General features: G+C 53.2%; 6 protein-coding genes across 6 annotated transcripts; 2 read left to right on the top strand and 4 right to left on the bottom strand.

The window, feature by feature from the left end:
* Window positions 1-563: 563 nt before the first annotated feature.
* Z520_06396 (uncharacterized protein) lies at window positions 564-4,803 on the top strand (the record flags this gene model as incomplete). The annotated part of the gene is made up of 2 exons (XM_016776896.1): window positions 564-1,041; window positions 1,097-4,803. 2 exons carry the CDS (start codon window positions 564-566, stop codon window positions 4,801-4,803), a joined length of 4,185 nt encoding a protein of 1,394 aa, XP_016631741.1.
* Window positions 4,804-5,583: 780 nt separating this feature from the next.
* Window positions 5,584-7,480, bottom strand: Z520_06395 (uncharacterized protein; the record flags this gene model as incomplete). Its single annotated transcript, XM_016776895.1, has 4 exons — window positions 5,584-5,983; window positions 6,093-6,894; window positions 6,988-7,242; window positions 7,360-7,480. 4 exons carry the CDS (start codon window positions 7,478-7,480, stop codon window positions 5,584-5,586), a joined length of 1,578 nt encoding a protein of 525 aa, XP_016631740.1.
* A 1,479-nt stretch (window positions 7,481-8,959) lies between these two features.
* On the bottom strand, window positions 8,960-10,159 carry Z520_06394 (uncharacterized protein; the record flags this gene model as incomplete). The annotated part of the gene is made up of 3 exons (XM_016776894.1): window positions 8,960-9,562; window positions 9,647-9,958; window positions 10,061-10,159. The coding sequence occupies 3 exons, from the start codon at window positions 10,157-10,159 to the stop codon at window positions 8,960-8,962; spliced, it is 1,014 nt and encodes a 337-aa protein (XP_016631739.1).
* Window positions 10,160-10,516: 357 nt separating this feature from the next.
* Window positions 10,517-12,359, bottom strand: Z520_06393 (uncharacterized protein; the record flags this gene model as incomplete). Its single annotated transcript, XM_016776893.1, has 4 exons — window positions 10,517-11,193; window positions 11,247-11,530; window positions 11,590-11,808; window positions 11,860-12,359. 4 exons carry the CDS (start codon window positions 12,357-12,359, stop codon window positions 10,517-10,519), a joined length of 1,680 nt encoding a protein of 559 aa, XP_016631738.1.
* A 1,191-nt stretch (window positions 12,360-13,550) lies between these two features.
* On the bottom strand, window positions 13,551-14,694 carry Z520_06392 (uncharacterized protein; the record flags this gene model as incomplete). The annotated part of the gene is made up of 3 exons (XM_016776892.1): window positions 13,551-13,882; window positions 13,936-14,376; window positions 14,433-14,694. 3 exons carry the CDS (start codon window positions 14,692-14,694, stop codon window positions 13,551-13,553), a joined length of 1,035 nt encoding a protein of 344 aa, XP_016631737.1.
* A 332-nt stretch (window positions 14,695-15,026) lies between these two features.
* On the top strand, window positions 15,027-16,686 carry Z520_06391 (uncharacterized protein; the record flags this gene model as incomplete). Its single annotated transcript, XM_016776891.1, has 6 exons — window positions 15,027-15,059; window positions 15,113-15,310; window positions 15,367-15,721; window positions 15,763-15,922; window positions 15,971-16,272; window positions 16,340-16,686. 6 exons carry the CDS (start codon window positions 15,027-15,029, stop codon window positions 16,684-16,686), a joined length of 1,395 nt encoding a protein of 464 aa, XP_016631736.1.
* Between the last annotated feature and the right edge of the window lie 32 nt (window positions 16,687-16,718).

Below are 16,718 nucleotides of genomic sequence, written 5' to 3'. Positions count from 1 at the left end.
TAGCCAGTGGCTCACAGGTCCAGCCATTGGGCCATTAGCTTTAGAGGGTCCTGGAAGGCTGGAAGGGGGTCCCTTGTTAGCAGTAAGTTAGCACACTGGGCCACTGGCACCCCCGGGCACCTGGGCTCCTGCCCGCGACGGAATGCGATCGGGAACCTCCAACTCCGTCAACTCATTGTCCTCCAACAGTTCCAAGAACATCGCGATTATAGTGCATTTTCATGCCAACTTTATTATCTCACATTCGCTACTCGGTACTCCCTTCAGAACAACACCTCAGCGGACTTCCTTGCACTCTCTTCACTCGCTCCTTCCTGTCTCTTGCGTTTCCGCGCCCAAGATACTTTACCTCGCACCCATCTCACAGTCACAGCCGGCCTGCTGACTGAGAAATCGGGGCCTCCCGTCTAAGCAAAGCAATTTCTGAACCTCTCCCGGTCCACGTACGCAGTTGTCGGTTGTCCGTTTACCCCCTGCGACGTCTGTCTCCCCTGCACGATACAAATCGCTGCAGCCATTGTGTTCACCATGGTCTAACTACGGTTTCGTTGACACCTGACGCCATGCCGTTGCGAACTCTACTGCCGTCGAAGCCTGCATCAGGTCCTCTTCACCGGAGACATAGCAGTATCGTCGAAGATCCCCCCTCGACTTCGGCCAGCAGCAATGGGCCGCCCACTCGCACTCGCAGTCGTGGTAGCTCATTGAAGAGACTGAGTTTGAGTCTGTCGCGGACAAATGAAGAACCCTTCCCTCCATTTTTGACGCAGGATCTCGAAGGACTTCCCTCCCACCAACCCTCTGTCCAGCCTGATGGGCCTTCCCACCAACCTGACCTGCCAAAGAGTGCCAGCACTCCGATAACCAGATCATCCACGCGGATTGACGGAGAAGCAAGGAACGGGCTTCAAAATGACCTCGACTCTGGTCCGTTGCCCATGCCTCAAAGACTGTCACTCTTGGGATTGAGGCATGCGTCGGACCCCCAACTGTCTACCAGATTCAAGAACGAGGAGATCAGTCCTTCGAATGATGTCCCACGTATGTATCCTTTCTTACATCTTGGTGCACTTGTTGCTAATGTCTCGTCGTGCAGCGCCCACTATTATCACGACCGCGCCTACGACAAACGAATTCGACGAGCCTATCCAGAAGCCATCGAAGCGAAGATTGTTTGCCCGAGCGCCAAGTCCTTTTCGGAAGAGTCACAGCTTTAGACGCACTATTCTAGACCCTTTGAAGAGTACAGCTACAGAAGATGGGCAGGATGAGAAAGGGAGCTTGGCAAAGCCAGGGATACTAAAAGAATCCACCTCTTTTGAGCGCCTCCCGCGACCGAAGACTGGTCATTCTGGCGGGGAGCCACCTGCGTACGGTGACGAATCTTCGTCCTCGCTGGCGATCCCCATTACGAGACTGTCGGAATCGTCTCGATCAGATGACAGTTCTGGCGACCACCACGTCTACGCAAAGACCACCACTACACACACCATCTCTACCACCACCACCTTCTTCAAACTCAAGAGGCGGAAGAAGAACAAAGGTCCACTATTTCCGCTGCCCGAAAAGTTTGCAACGCCTGCCTCTGGCCGAACCACGACTTCGCACACCCCTCAAGAGTCCCTCTTCGGGAGAAAATCCATGTCGCCGAGTAGGAGATCAAACACGGCCGTCAGATTTGATACTGAGCCAAGTCGACATGGTTCTGCAGTTCCTTCACCGACTCATTCTGCCGTGGCACTTACCAATGCTCCATTTGGGTCACCGGGGGCCACCATCGTCCGACAAGACTCCAACTGGTCCACACACTCTGGTCAATCAACTCCGTCAGTGACTCTTATCCCTCCGCGAGTATCAGGGAGAGGACGGTCCTCAACCCTGAGTTCGCTGGGAAAATCGACCGAGAGGTTATCTGACGCAGGTCCTCAGCCAGCCTCAACGCGTACGTCGACATCGACGAGTGGCAGGAGAAGCTTTGGCGACCTGTTGTCTCTTCCTCACAGACTACGGCAGAATTCTGCACCACCTACGCGCCCAGGTGCCGGGTCAGCTCCAGGAACGCCAGGCTCGAAATCCAACTCGTTACATATTCCTCGAGAACCAGAACCAGAGCGTGTGTATCCCAAACGAGAGGATGGCGATACGCCGGCTAGTTATCTGGAAAAACTCGAAGCGGCAGTCCCCAGAGGCGCGATGGCATCCATTCTTTGCAAGAGCGGAGACGACTTCTCCAAAACTTGCTTGCGCAAGTACATGCGTGGCTTTTCCTATTTTGGCGACTCCATTGACATGGCCATCCGTAAAATGTTGATGGAAGTAGAGTTACCCAAGGAAACTCAACAGATTGACCGACTCCTGGCCGGGTTCGCGGACAGATACTACGAATGCAATCCGGGAATCTTCTCCTCGACTGACGAAGCAGCTTTTGTTGCGTTTTCCATCCTTCTCCTTCACTCGGACACGCACAATAAGAACAACAAACGGAAGATGCAGAAACAAGATTATGTCAAGAACACCCAACAGGGGCCGGTTCAGATCTCAAGTGACATCCTCGATTGCTTCTACGACAATGTGTGCTACACGCCCTTCATCCATTTCGAAGACGAGGTCGCCGTTAACAGTCACCGTCTGTCGGCGCCCAAGCCGAAGAGAAGCTTAATCAAGACTAGAAGCCTCGAAAGCCTCCGCGGTCCTGTCGATCCCTACACTCTGATCTTGGACAACAAGCTGGACGTCTTGCGGCCGTCTCTGAAAGATGTCATGGATACAGAGGACTGTTATTGTTCCACAGGCACGTCTGGTGTTCTCGAGACCGATCATCATCATAGAGCCTTTGTGAACTCAGCCGTGTTGCAGATCGTGTCTGCCAGGTCGAGGCCAGATGCTTTCTTATCTCAAGTCGGCATTAGCAATCCTGGTGAAGCGCAAGCTGGGCTGGTCAGCATCAAGGTGGCAAAAGTGGGATTGCTCTGGCGCAAGGACCCAAAGAAGAAGAAAGCCAAACGCCCGTGGCAGGAATGGGGCGCTATTCTGACCGACTCGAAGCTCTACTTCTTCAAGGATGTCGGATGGGTCAAAAAGCTGATGGCGCAATATGACGCCCATTCCAAGTCCAGCAACAGGTCTGCTTCTCTCGTCTTCAAGCCGCCGCTGACTTCTTTCGACCCGGACGCGCTGATGTCTATGGATGATGCCGTGGCGTTACTGGATTCGAGCTACAAGAAGCACAAGAATGCCTTTGTTTTCATCAAGCATGGTGGTTTCGAAGAAATCTTCCTGGCTAACAGCGAGGTCGAAATGAACGACTGGATTGGCAAGCTCAACTACGCAGCCACTTTCCGCACCGCCGGAGTGAGGATGCGTGGGCTCCTGGGATCCAACTATGAGGCCCGTCATCTTGTTCGAAAGGACTCTGATTTCTCAACCAAAAGCGGAGACACTCCACAAAAGGACAAGAGGGGCGACTCTCAGATGGCATGGGAGATTATGTTCTACCGCCGGCAACTGATCAACGAGAAAATCAGCGACTTCGACGAGAGGATTGCAGTGGCCCAAAAGGAACTCGACCATCTCCTCCGCAATGCGCGGCACCTGCTCATCCTGCTCCCCATTCAGCAGAAGACTCGTGAATTTCTTGTTTTGGCTGCTGGCCGGATGTCCGCCAAATTGAAGTGGACTAGGGTGGAACTTTGGAGAACGAGAACTCACCGAGACATTCTCTTCAAAGACCTCGAGGAGGAGGGCGCCACTGCGTTCCCTGCTCCCAAAGGATCATTGACCACGACGCCTCAGAAGACAACCCCTCTAAAGACGGGCCAGGCAGATCTTGGACGAACCATCACCGACACGAGCCACGTCACCTTGTCACCGATCAGTGCTACTTCCTCGAGGCCGTCCAACATCATTGAGAAGCTCAAGACGTCAGAAAACGTCAGTATGCGAACTGACCACAGCACGGTCGATCTTCCATCGACCACCAGTCCATCCTTGTCCGCAGAGCCGTCTCTATCAAGACACGAAAGCATTCAAGATTCTCACAGTCTTTCACACCAAGTGTCGTCCACCAGTTCCCGTCATAGTCGAGATAAAGACCGGCTTGCACGTGGGGCGGATGATTCTGAGGAGCGCGTCTTGCGTGAAGCAGGGCTGATGCATGTGGACGGTAATGTTGCCCGCGATAGGAGGCCCGACACCAGTGAGTCGGAAAGAGACCGCGTTGGGGCCATGGCCGGTGCAGCTGAGCCTTCGTCCAAGACGGGAAGTGTCCGCCGAAGTCTCCAGCGCAGCTTGCGCGAGCCTCATCATCCCCATCATCCCCACCACCATCACCAGTCCCCTAGTGTCCATCGCCATAAGAAGGCTAAGGAGTCGGGCTCTAGTTTGGCTACGACGGAGGATGGAGGCAAGTCGGTGCACGGTGAAGCTGAGGAATTGAGGCGAGGCGCAGGCAGTTTCATACTGCATGGCAAGAAGGCCAGTGTCATTACCATGTCTCCAGAATGGCAGCACATGTCTAACGAGGAGAGGCTGAAGTTGAGAAAGGCCGAGCGGGAAAATGAAGAGGCGGTTGATGGCAAGGCTCCCGTATCTACGACACTCTACAATCGAGACGCGACCTTGGGTACGGCGAACAACGCTTCTTCGACCCACGAAGAGGAATGGGATGACCGGTTTAGGTCGCCTAACTCGAGTCGGAAGCAAAGCTTTGCGACCACGTCAGGGGAACAGTTTGTGGATGCGGAAACTGGGGAGGGTGATGGTGCTGCCGAGGCGGCTAGTGGAGAGGAAGCTGAAAGGAAGTGAGACAAGGCTCAGACGAAGCTTTCCCAGTCACGAGAGATCCTGGTGGTTTGGAGTGGGCTAGAGGGCGACCAGGGCGATGGATGATTGTCACGACTAACGGATCATGTTCCAAGGGCACGACTTTAGAGGAATGGGAATTCGAAACCACGGGACGTGGGTCATGTAACGCTTATGGAGGGATCTGGCGCAGGTGAGACGGGATAGATGAGCATCAGATGAAGCGAGACACTTTGCCGTGACCTAAATGGGAAAAGTATTTTATTCTTGATCGTATGCTCTGCGGCCTCTGTACATGACCATGATTCCAAAGGCAATGGATGCCAGCAGCACGAGGGATGAGGTGGTCCTTGACGGGGAATGTAGACACCTAGATATGTGTCTTTACAAGTCAGTCCTGGCTGTTTTCGTTTCCAACAACCCCCAAAGATCCTGTACGCCGATACCATGTTCACCAAGAACTGGCTTGCTGCCGAAACTCGAATGGGCGGTATCATGCATTCTCGCTCTAAACCAGAATATCAACATCACCAAATATCAAATCATGTCTCAATTGGATCTAGCATTCACGCCTGCTATCTGCTCTCGTCTGCGACCCCGCCAGCGTTAATCGCCCAATGTCAATGTCAATGTCAATTTCAATGTTCAGTGTCAATGTCAAGTGTCAGCATGAAGAAGCCAGTAACTGTGATGGACCATTTAGTATCAGCAACAATATCCCCAGCAATTCCCCCCTTTTCCTGGCTTTTTTTTTTTGAGAAAATTTAAGCCCACATAGATACATCACAACGTATGCACCTCGTCCAACGGATCCCTCCGCCTCCCCTCCTCCCAGACCTTGTCTACGATCGCCATCCTCTCCCCGCTTCTCGGCTTGAGGTCAAACACAAACGGCCGGGGCTGCACGTTGAACCCGGCCGTGTAGTCGTACAGCGGCACGTCGACGTCGGGACGTTTCGAAATGTGCGCGGCCCAGGCGATGCGCGCGACCAGCAGATGCAGCGAGTTCTCGGCGATGTTCATGCCGGGGCAGATGCGGCGGCCGAAGCCGAAGCACGAGTAGTTTTGCAGGTTGGGGAATTTGGACAGGGGTTCGCGGAACGTCGGGAACGAAGCGTCGAGCCACCGTGCGGGATTGAAGGATTCGGGGGACGGGTAGAGTTCCGGGTCGCGGTGGATGGCCCTGTAGATATACCCAGGTAAGGGGATGGTTTTTTATGGGAAGACAGAGAGAGAGGGAAAGGGAGAGGGTGGAAGAGAAGAGCAGGGAAGAGCATGGGATCGTATCTTACCACTGGTTCGCATGCACGTTGGTCCCCGCCGGCAGGAAATATCCATTGTACACGTCGTCCTTGACCAGCTCGTGCGGCACTCCTCCAGCCGTCACGGGCCGCCAGCGGAGCACCTCCTTGATCACAGCCCGACAAGTCGGCAGCGAGGGGATGTCGCTGTAGTCCGGGCAGCGGCGGTCGCCGACCACTTGGTCAACCTCGTGCTGCATCTTGGTCTGCCACTCCGGGTGGTGGCACATGCAGAGCACAAACGACATCATGGCCGCGGCGGTGGTTCCTGCGCCGGCCTCGAACAGCGTGCCGATGACATAGGCGCCCTCGTCGTCCGAGAGGCCGAACTCGGCCTGCCTCTCGAGGAACGTGCGGGAGAAGCACCGCGGACCTTTGTCGGCCTTCATCTGCTCCCGCACTTCCAGCAGCAGGCCGCGGAACGTCTTGATCTCGAACTCGTGCAAGCGAGCCGCTTCGCGCTTGAACGGCGCCAGCCACGTCGGCAGGTACATCAGGACGGGAAACGTGTCGACCAGGTATGCCCCCGGCGAGGCGACCCGCTCGACCGTGTGCACGATCTGGAGGATGTCGCGCACGTACTCCTCGTCGCCCGTGTCGACCGTCTTGCCGTAGCATAGCCGCATCACCACCGCCGCCGCGTATCTCTCAAACAGCTGTTCGTACTTTTCGGGCGTCCGCAGCAGGTCGTACAGCAGCCGCTCCGACTCGTAGATCTGCACCGGTTGGTAAGACGTGGCCGACGCGTGCATCGTCATGTTGTGCATCACTTTGCGTCCGCGGCGCCATAGCTCTGTTTTTGGGGGAACACCGCTCTTTCGTTAGTTCTCCAGTATATAGCCTGGGGTTATGAAGTTATGTACCAGTGGGCAGTGTTTTCACGCACCTCCATACGGCAAAAATAGCGGCCTCAAATTCCGCGACATCAACCTCGCGGCCATGGGCAGCTGTTCTCGAGACGAGTACAGGTTCCCCCGCTCCCGCAAGAGGTCATTGGCGATCTTCTCGGTCGACACCATGACGAGGTTTCGGCCGAAGATGGAGATGCGGTAGATGGGGCCATATTGATCGGCCCAGGCTTTGAACTTCAACCACGAGTGCTGCGGCGGGATGTCTAGGAGATTGCCCACAAACGGCTTGCCTGATGCAGGATCGCTCGATCAGATACATAATTGGGACAAAGATATTTCTTGACCTTTTTGGGAATCAAGAGAGTAGAGATGAACAGGGAGACCTGAGCACAGCGGGGCCGACGTACCCTTTGGACCGGGAGGCAATTTGGCGTTGGGAGGGATCTTCCAACGGTTAGAGTATTGCTGGATGAAGACGCCCACCAGCAGAAGGACAATGGTGCCAGCTGCGAAGAGTAACGAGGCCATCTTGTTGCTGTTGCTGATGTTGTTCCTGTTTGACCTCGGTCGAGACACCTTGGAGGGAACATGTCTTGTTCGGGTTACGCAGTATGTAGATATATATATGCTTTCTTTCCTTGCAGATGGAGCTGGGGTCAACAGGTTTGAAGCACACCATGTCTTCCCCTTCTCAGCTTAGCCCTCTTGCTTGACTGTGCTCCTCCGGCCGGCCCCCTCTTACCAGGCACCCAGCAGGCGTCCTATTGGAGTCTTCGGTAAGCATGCATCCTTAGCGCACCTGGATGGCACCGACTCCCGCATCATAAGGAAGTTTGTCCGTTGACCCAGGGCAGATCTGGGTCAATACAACATGTCATCAGATTGCAATCTCCATCCCATAGGGCTCCCTTCTGACATCGTATCTGTTTCGGCAGAACGGCGATGGACCCTTGCGTGAAGCCATAGATATCCTCAGGAGCTCGGCGACGCTGCTGGGTCCGCCTCCGGTGTTTGTTCAATGCACGCCTCGGAACTGGAAAGGCTGGAAAGACCCCAAAGCCACCCATGGGGAAGGGCCTGGGGGACCTCTACGAGGTACTCCGTACGGTTCCATGGGGTTATCCCGAAGCGCTGGGGGTGCACGCTGCAGAACAAGCTTGGGGCGGACTGTGCCCGGGACTATAAATTCCCAGGACCTCGGATTTGCGCAGTTCCCTGCCATACCTGTGATGAGAAAAGAGTGGATAGGTCAAGGCCTCTAGTGATCAGTGAGCGGCCGATAGTATAGCAGAGAACACCCCAAAACCACTTTCATACTAGATGGATGTACGCTTGTCCGCGGCTTGTCGGCAAAAGACGCAATTCAATGTAAGCTTATCATACCCAGTAGCTGACTCATGACGCCTCCATCGTATCCAGGCAACGTGAATCCAAATAACACAAGGACGCTAGGCTTGTGAGGGATGAGCGAGGCATCTATGCTGGGCCTGGGGGCTCCGAATGCTGCGCGATATCCCTAAAGAAACAGGGCAGGCACCCAGTTTACAGAAAGGCTGCCACGATGAGATAGAGATCAAGGCTCATCAGCCCTGAGGTGACATATATGATGCACAATGCCCCTGGCACGCGCTGTCTCCTGTAAGACTTGAAGTGTCAAGGGAGCAGTCGGCGCAGGTTCCCCTGTAAATCGGCCCCAGGCTTAATGCAAAGCGCGAGACAGGCAGACTGCACGGTGTTTTGAGATACTGGGCTGTGCTGAGGTCTTCGTTCCTCAATCTCGAACTTGGCATCTCGTACTTTCTGTGAGGTCAACCTCTGTGTCACCTTTCTTGCTGCGGCATTCGACCTATGTCAGCATCAGCTTGATTCACAAACACAGGCAGCTCCAGGAACGGAACAAGTGACAATCATGTTGTGACATGACATGGATGGCTTTCTCAAGGCTGGAGCAGCATCGCAGATGACGCTCAAGCTGCTGATTCACAGGGGCTGGGCTTCCTACTCACCTCACATGTACTGCCTACATTCCCTGTCGCTCCATTCCCAGAATGTTTTTGCAATGCCATTCCCGCCTTCTTCCACACTCTTGCAGCTCTCCCTAACATCGGCCCTAACATCCAACACGCGGCCCCAAGGCCCGATGTAGCAACCGTTCGCTTCAGTGCTCACATCCTCCGAAAACCCAGAGAAGAGTTCTGTGTACGCACCGAAAATAGCGGGATACAAAATCAGATTCTGCATCATCCTGCGCGTGGGTGACACATAGCGTTGCAACTCGGTGCGAAGATTTCCCGGATTAAAGCATGTGCTGACTATACTTGGACCTTGGGTCATGGACCGTTTGCCATATTCTGAAGCGTAGAACAGATTACCTGCTTTGCTGATGGCATACAACTTTTGGGGATCGGAAAGAGGGAGAGCCGGAGCACCGTCCGAGTTCAAGGATATTCCGTGTTTGGGTGAGTAAAGGTCGATCACCACGGAACCGGCCCATGACACCCGGACTGTGTTTGGTGGTGAGCCTGCTGCCGTGGAACTAAGGATGGGATGGAGGAAGTGTGTGAAGAGCCAAGGACCAAGACAGTTCGTGACCATGTGCAACTCATGGCCCTTGACATAAGCGGAAATGTTAGCTCTGTTGGGGTGATTCGATCGAAGAAAAAGGGACCAGACAAGTCGGGAGTCACAACGAACCTGAGTGCCCTGGGACCCGGCAGGTGCCAACATGACTCCTGCATTGTTGCAGAGCCAGTCCAGTCTCGTCTCTTGACGGAGAAACTCATCCGCACTGGCTTTGATCGAGGCCAAATCGGCAAGATCGAGCTTCAGAAATCTGAGCGCGCCCTTCGGTTTCGTCTTTGAGCCGATTGACTCGACGATGGACGAGATGGCATGCTTGCATTTGTCCTCTGATCTCCCAGCAAGATAGACTGTCGCATTGTGTTCATACAGAATTTTGCAAACTTCGAACCCAACCCCGGCATTTCCTCCCGTCACGATACACACCTATTAGGGCGCCCTGGGTTAGAACGATCATCCTGCGCGGAAAGTCATGTCGGCCAACAAAGCGTGAAATGATATGGACGCCGTGCCAGAATTTGCACGTACTTTTCCAGTTTGGTCAGGTAGGTTTTTCTCAGAGAGTGGAGGTTTGGGGATGAAAAACGACTGGGCCAATGGTCCTCCGCGACTGAATGTGTGCCCCATATTTCTACAATGAACTGAAGTCGTGGTATATGGCACTCGATGGACGAAGCAGTAAGTCGAGGTTCGACGGAGGTGAAGGAGTCTGAGTTGGCACGATTGAAATCGCATCTGGGGTTGTTGCGGTAAAAAAGGTCAAACGGTCATCGAGTTGGAAGTGCCAGATGGGTTTCATTGCGCGGCGACGAAGTTCATCTCGTCCAATCGGATTCCGGCTTCGGAGTTCCGCATCAAGGTTATGCCGGACTGGCCCACCGAAGCAGAGCCTCGCATCCATGTTTGAAACCAGTAACACCCAATATCCTGCTCAGTGCTCACTCCCCTCGGAGACTGAAATCGAGCCATATCCTGCCCCGGAACTCACCCGCTCCCAGTATCTCCCCACTTGATGAACGCCTCCGAAGGGTCCGAGCTTTCGCTGGGTTTCTTCCAGGGAGATTTGGCGTATGGACAACTTGACGGACCCCCTGGGAAATCCAAGCAGTCATGCCCTAGGGGCAGCCGCAGAGGCTTCGTACTCGTTTGTGTGAGTTTAGGAGCGAACAGATCTTCATGGATAGCGTGAGCGCTTGTTAAAGCTGGCCCATACCATTTCTTGGGGTCTTCAAACATGCGACACAAGTATACTAGATAGTGATTGGATGGGTTGTGAATACTGGCCAGGACGTCTCGAAGCTTCGCTGCGAGGGATCCGAGGTAGTTTCTGAGATTAGCCATGGTCTGGAGGAGGTTGGTATCCAACAAAGGGGCATCAACCCCAGAGGAAAATCTTCCGAGAACAAGCATGGCGTAGAGCAACCTCAAAAGGTCAGGCGTAGTGTACCCGAGGATATCAGCCGTTGGGAGAGACAAGAAATGGTCCAAGTATTCCCTCGTGGCTTCCAAACATCCGAGTAAGCAATTGTGTCGAGTGGTCGAATCATACCATGATGAACTCGATCCGGAAACAGGCACGCTGAATGCTGAAGGTGGTTGGGCGTGGAAGCCGATCTCTCTTGCGTAAATCTTGATCGCACGATAAGAAGAAACTAGCTTAGCTGTCGTCTTGTGTCAATATAGCAGCTCACCTGCAAGCTGGCAATGCGCTCACCATTGTTCCACACATTGAATGGAAGTGCTGACCGTAATTGTTCAAGCTGTTGTTCGAATTTGTTGCACAGAATCTCGATCTTTTCGACGTTGAGCTCGTCTTGTCGATCGGGACTGTCATATTTGAATGCCTGGTTGATGTCTTCCTGAAGACGCTGTAGATGGACATAGGAAGGAAGAAGTGCATCGGACGCTGCGGCTCCGATCCCTGCAAGCAATTCGCTGCACCCACTGATATAAGGGCTGTGTGGCAAATTGTTTGGCTTCCTCATTGCGAAGCATATCCTAGTATAAGAAGATCAGCCGGTCACCACGTCCTCAAGCTGATCAAAAGGGGAGCGTACGACGAAGACAGATAATAGCACCCGAGAAGCGCCCTCCGTCCTTCGACTTCGTCCGGGGCCAGTACGGACTTGGTCCGAAGCTCTGGGACAAGACTTGCCGGATTGACGGGTAGTTCCTGCCGCACGGGTCTGTCCAAGCAAAGATCAAGAGCTAAGGAATTGGCCATCTGCACGAGCTGATACAACATTTGACGTGCGGGATCAAATTGGAAATGATACCTATTTCGCCGAATGAGTTGGGTTTGGGGATGCTGTAGCCACTGGGCTCACCAGTTCACGTAGACCAGAAGACCCTGCAGGAGATCCAGACTCTTCTCACGTTCCACAATCAATCTTCGACTCAATGACTCCCTGAGCTCGGCTTCCAGTTTCGCCTGCAGTGCTAAATTCCACTGCGCAGCAAAAGTAAGGATGGAGAGGAGAAGAAATGGCCTTCTGCGGCGAAAAATATCCAATCCCATGGTTGGGTCAATGAGGACGAATGGGAAATTGCGAGCTTCGCCCTGAAACATCTGTAGCGAGGCCTCGGCTTGCTCGAAGCTGACGTAGCCTTTGGAAACGGCATCTTGAAATCCATCGAACACAATATTTGAGAACTGGAAAGGCGGCAGATTCACTGGCATTGTGTACGCAGTCTGCGTGAACAGTGGGAACGGAAGGCCATGAGTATTTGCTGGTGTTTGCGTAATCAACCTGGAATGCGATGGACGGCCGGCGGAACCTTCGCTGGAGGCCAGACGAGTCAAGATTCCTTGGATCCTCTGCTCCATTTCGGCGACCCGACTATATGCCAGTCAATCACCTCTTTACTCTGGTAAGACGCTCGAGCCCTTGCCTTCTGGAGTTCCTGGCCATTCTCGGTCTGGCCTTCGCCTCGAGAAAGACACACGTCCTCCCTTCGCGAGCACATCTTCAGATATCAACGGCTTGTACCTGTGAACCCCAGTTGGAATCGTACCTCAAACATCGAGATGGATCTTCTTGGCTGGGCAGACAGCGTCCTTTCACTTCGCGGCACCACTCGCACGACTTTCGTAAGCGTGGTGTGGCCTTGAGCGTTCTCGGGTCACTCGTTGCACCTGACGAAGGAGTTGACTCCATGGGTGTGTTCGAGGGCAAGTGACCGATGAGGAGTGATTCCCATTCACGGATCCTCGATACCGTGTCCCTGTCAGGACCAACAAGAAACTATTCAAAGTGTTGAGGATGTCAGGCGGTAAAGGTGCTTCCAAGTGTGATATGCGTGCACAGTGGAATGCTGGAGTACCTAGGTAACGTCGAGCGACGTGTCGCTGATGTGTGCCAATCTGGTCTCCTGCTCCACTGTACTGCTGATTCTAGTCTGGGCTACTCTTTGTCTCAGCTTCTCAGACCCTTAGCTCGGCGCCTACGGCGTTTACGCGTCACGCTAAACCTTTTCCGGAGGAAAAGGCCTTCGCCAGAAGGATCTGAAGCCCAATACGTGAAAATACCCCGGTATCGCGGTGTCGACCTTATCGATACCATGCAAGCCCAATGCCGACTTGTCGAAGTGGGTGGCAACGAGCAGTGTTCCTGCATGTTCACTGACGTGCTCACTATCGAAGATCCGCGCTCTCCGTGAGGTTCCGAAACAGCTTTGTCTTCAGCTATTGCTTCTGAAAAGTGGAACTTTATGATAAGAGATTTGTACTTTGAGAAGCTTGGATGATCGAATGATTAGGGCCTAGTGGACGTATAGCAGAGTGTCTGTGTCCTGGTATAAGCAGCTTTTGTAAGCACGGGTAGATATACAGGAGGAATGGGGTGGATTTATCTACCCCAGAACAATCAACTGTCTCTCATGCACCCCGCCCATGTTCGTTCCCCAGGCTAGCCTGGAACAACGGTAGAATTTATTTGGCATGCGCACGTCCTTTCTATGTCGAGTCGTATTGCACACAAGCTTCGACGTCGGTCCTTTGCAAATCCATGATACATGTCTACGCAGTGTTTTCTCCTGCAGTGCCTTCCAGAGCCATTCTCTCATCACATTCAATGCGATACAATCCCAGAGCCTCCAACATCGGCCTGTCATGGAATCGATACAGATAGGCTGCTGGCCCACAGTCTGGCTGACAGCACACGTGGCGATACTTCTTCCAGGCAGGGATGCAGAAAGTGTCTCCTCGCTGCCAGTCGATGCGTCGGCCATCCACGTCTGTGAAGCCCGATCCTTCTACCACATGATAAACAGAAGAAGCCGTTTCTCGAATGACAGGAGACATCGCACCAGGCAGTAGAATCTCCGCCGTGCCACCCAATGTTTTTGATACTGTATACGGAGTTTAGTTTTGGCGGGAACAGGAAACAATGACTCAGACATACCTGCTTTTCCGTCTTTGCGAAGGTATTCTTCCACCCGCCAACCATGCCATTTCTCACCGCTGTCGAGCTTCGCTTGCATCGAATGCCAGGGGAATACAATGTCACTGTCGTTGCTGTCGACGTCGACTGCTTCGTAGCGGGGTTTCTCGTAATGTTCGACGAAATGGACGGGAAAATGACAGAAGTTAGGCAAGTCGAGACCGTCGAGCCAGATCATTGGCCCAGACCCGTCTTTGCCGTGGTCGTGCCAGTTCCAAGCTGGAGTTAGTATCACATCGCCACGACGCATGTGTATTCTCTGGCCGTGGACTGCTGTGTATCCGCCTTGTCCTTCAATGATGAATCGCATTGCAAAGGCCGTGTGCCTGTGGGCTGGCGCCGTCTCATTCGGCATGACAAGCTGAAGACCTCCAAAGAGCGTGTCAGTCGTGTAAGGAGCATCTAGAAGATCATTCATCAAGCTGTGACCATTAAAGTTCTGGCAGAGAGATTCGCACCTCGTTCTGGATTTACCAGCATCAATACTCGGCGCTCGGCTTGTCTCTCACTGACTACTTCACCGGCCCGCACGAGAAAAGGACGGACTTCCTTGAACCGCCAAATGTATGGAATGCACTTCGGGTTTGGTAGAGATGGATTCAAACGAGCCATCTCCTTCCATAGCGGCTTCACATTGAGGGCTTGTGCAGCTTCGATGATTTGATCATCGGTCTCTAGATGCCGTGCTTCGGTTTCTGTAGTTCTCGTCGTTGTAGCCATGATGTTGACTCTCTTTGATAATCCAAATTGTAAGCCTTTACTCGTCTGAATCATCATCATAAGCATCCCAGACCCTCAATAATATACAATGACAAAGTTCTCTGCATACGAACTGATCCAGTACCAGGCGTGCAATGTCGGGTATAGTCGGCTTGCGCTCCGGGGAAGTATCCCCGGGTGAGTTTGCAACATCTGATGGAAGATACCCAAGCAGAAATGCTTGCTTTGAATTTTTTAATAAAGGCCTCAGAAGAGAGTCCAAGTTGATCGGGGGGAGGGCAGCGAGCTTGCAAGCAAAGACAACGTCGCTGTCCTTAAAACGAGAATTTGATATGGCGGAGGTCTATCACCGCCCACTCCCGGAGGTAACAACCATACAAGCAAGACCAACACAAGAGAGCTAAACTTGTACCAACAGAATGCATGCTTTCCCACTGGCAGCCTGGATTTTCGCAAAGAGCTCTCGAGCAGTTCACTCAAACAAAGGCTCAAATCTCGTATCCAATTGAACATCACCATTGTTGGCGCTGGATTGGGAGGCCTCGCCACCGCGGTTGCTTTGGCACGACACGGGCACTCTGTTACTGTGTTTGAACAAGCATGCAAGCTTGGGGAGGTTAGCTGAGACCCGATCCTGCCGCACTATTGGGAACGCTGACGAATACACAATAGGTGGGAGCAGGGATTCAGATCCCAAGCAACTCTAGTCGGCTTCTAAAGAGGTGGGGAGTCGCCGAGCACCTGGCACCATTTATTGTAGAGCCGCATGGTATCAACCTTCTCAGATGGAAAGATGGCAAACTAATAGGAAAGACTCAACTTGTACCCGACTTCCAATACCGCTTTGGTGCTCCATACTATGTCATTCATAGAGCACATCTTCACAGCGCACTCCACCGGAGAGCAATGGATCTTGGTGTCGACATTCAAATCAACAGCAGAGTAACTGAATATCGCCCGGAGACAGCCACAATTGTTTTAGCCAGCGGAAAGACGTACAGATCAGATCTAGTTGTCGCAGCAGATGGTAAGTAGATGGTCGCATATTAGTCCCAGCTAAACCCCGAGCAGGTGTTCAATCTGTGGCTGTACCTATCGTCACTGGGAGCAAGGACAAAAAAGTCATACCATCGGGCTTCGCTGCATACCGAGCAACGGTGGATGCGGCCAAAATACAGAATGATCCAGAGACAGCGCCTCTTTTGGAAACTCCTGGACTCAACTTCTGGTATGTAGCAACCAAGACACTCCGAACACGCTCTAAGCACGAAAACAGGATTGGAGACCAACGACACGCCATGACTTATCCCATCGCAGGCGGTACATCTTACAATATGGTACTGTCACATCCAGAGACTTCAGACCCATCCACCTGGAGCCAGCAAGATGCTCTGACTGCGATGAAGCGAGAATTCAACAACTGGGACCCAAGGCTGGTCAAGGTCATTGACATGATCGATGCCACGATGAAATGGCCCCTAGTGACAGGCATAGGACTTTCGAATTGGGTCCATCCGACGAACAATCTGGTCGTTCTCGGTGATGCCGCCCACGCTATGTTGCCATATATGTCCCAAGGTGAGAATCTAGCTTGCTATGAGTCCATGTCGACAGTAGGACCCGCACTGACAGTGCCTGCTGCAAGGAGCCGGGATGGCTATCGAAGACGGCGCAGCTCTCGCAGAAGTGATTCACTTGGCGTCATCTCTGGAACAGCTTCCTCAGTGTCTTGACTTGTGGCAACGAGTGCGAATTAAGCGTACCTTCCAAATGCAGCAAGCCAGCCTCATTGGCGCGCACATATGGCACGTCGCCGACGGACCGGAGCAGATTGCCCGAGACACTTCGATGCAGGCGGACATCGAAGGGAATCCGACCAACTCGAGCGCGAACCTGTGGTCAGATCCTGTAACGCAGAGGTGGTGCTATGGTTATGATGCAGAAAGGGAGATACAAGCGGAATGGGGAATGTTGGCGCAATGCCATCTCTGATTCGCCGGCACATGGAGCAATTGTTACTACTA

Source organism: Fonsecaea multimorphosa (genome assembly GCF_000836435.1).
Source record: "Fonsecaea multimorphosa CBS 102226 unplaced genomic scaffold supercont1.12, whole genome shotgun sequence".
Lineage (NCBI taxonomy): Eukaryota > Fungi > Ascomycota > Eurotiomycetes > Chaetothyriales > Herpotrichiellaceae > Fonsecaea > Fonsecaea multimorphosa.
Note: the sequence above shows the minus strand (reverse complement) of the source record. Positions and strands in the feature narration are given on the sequence as shown.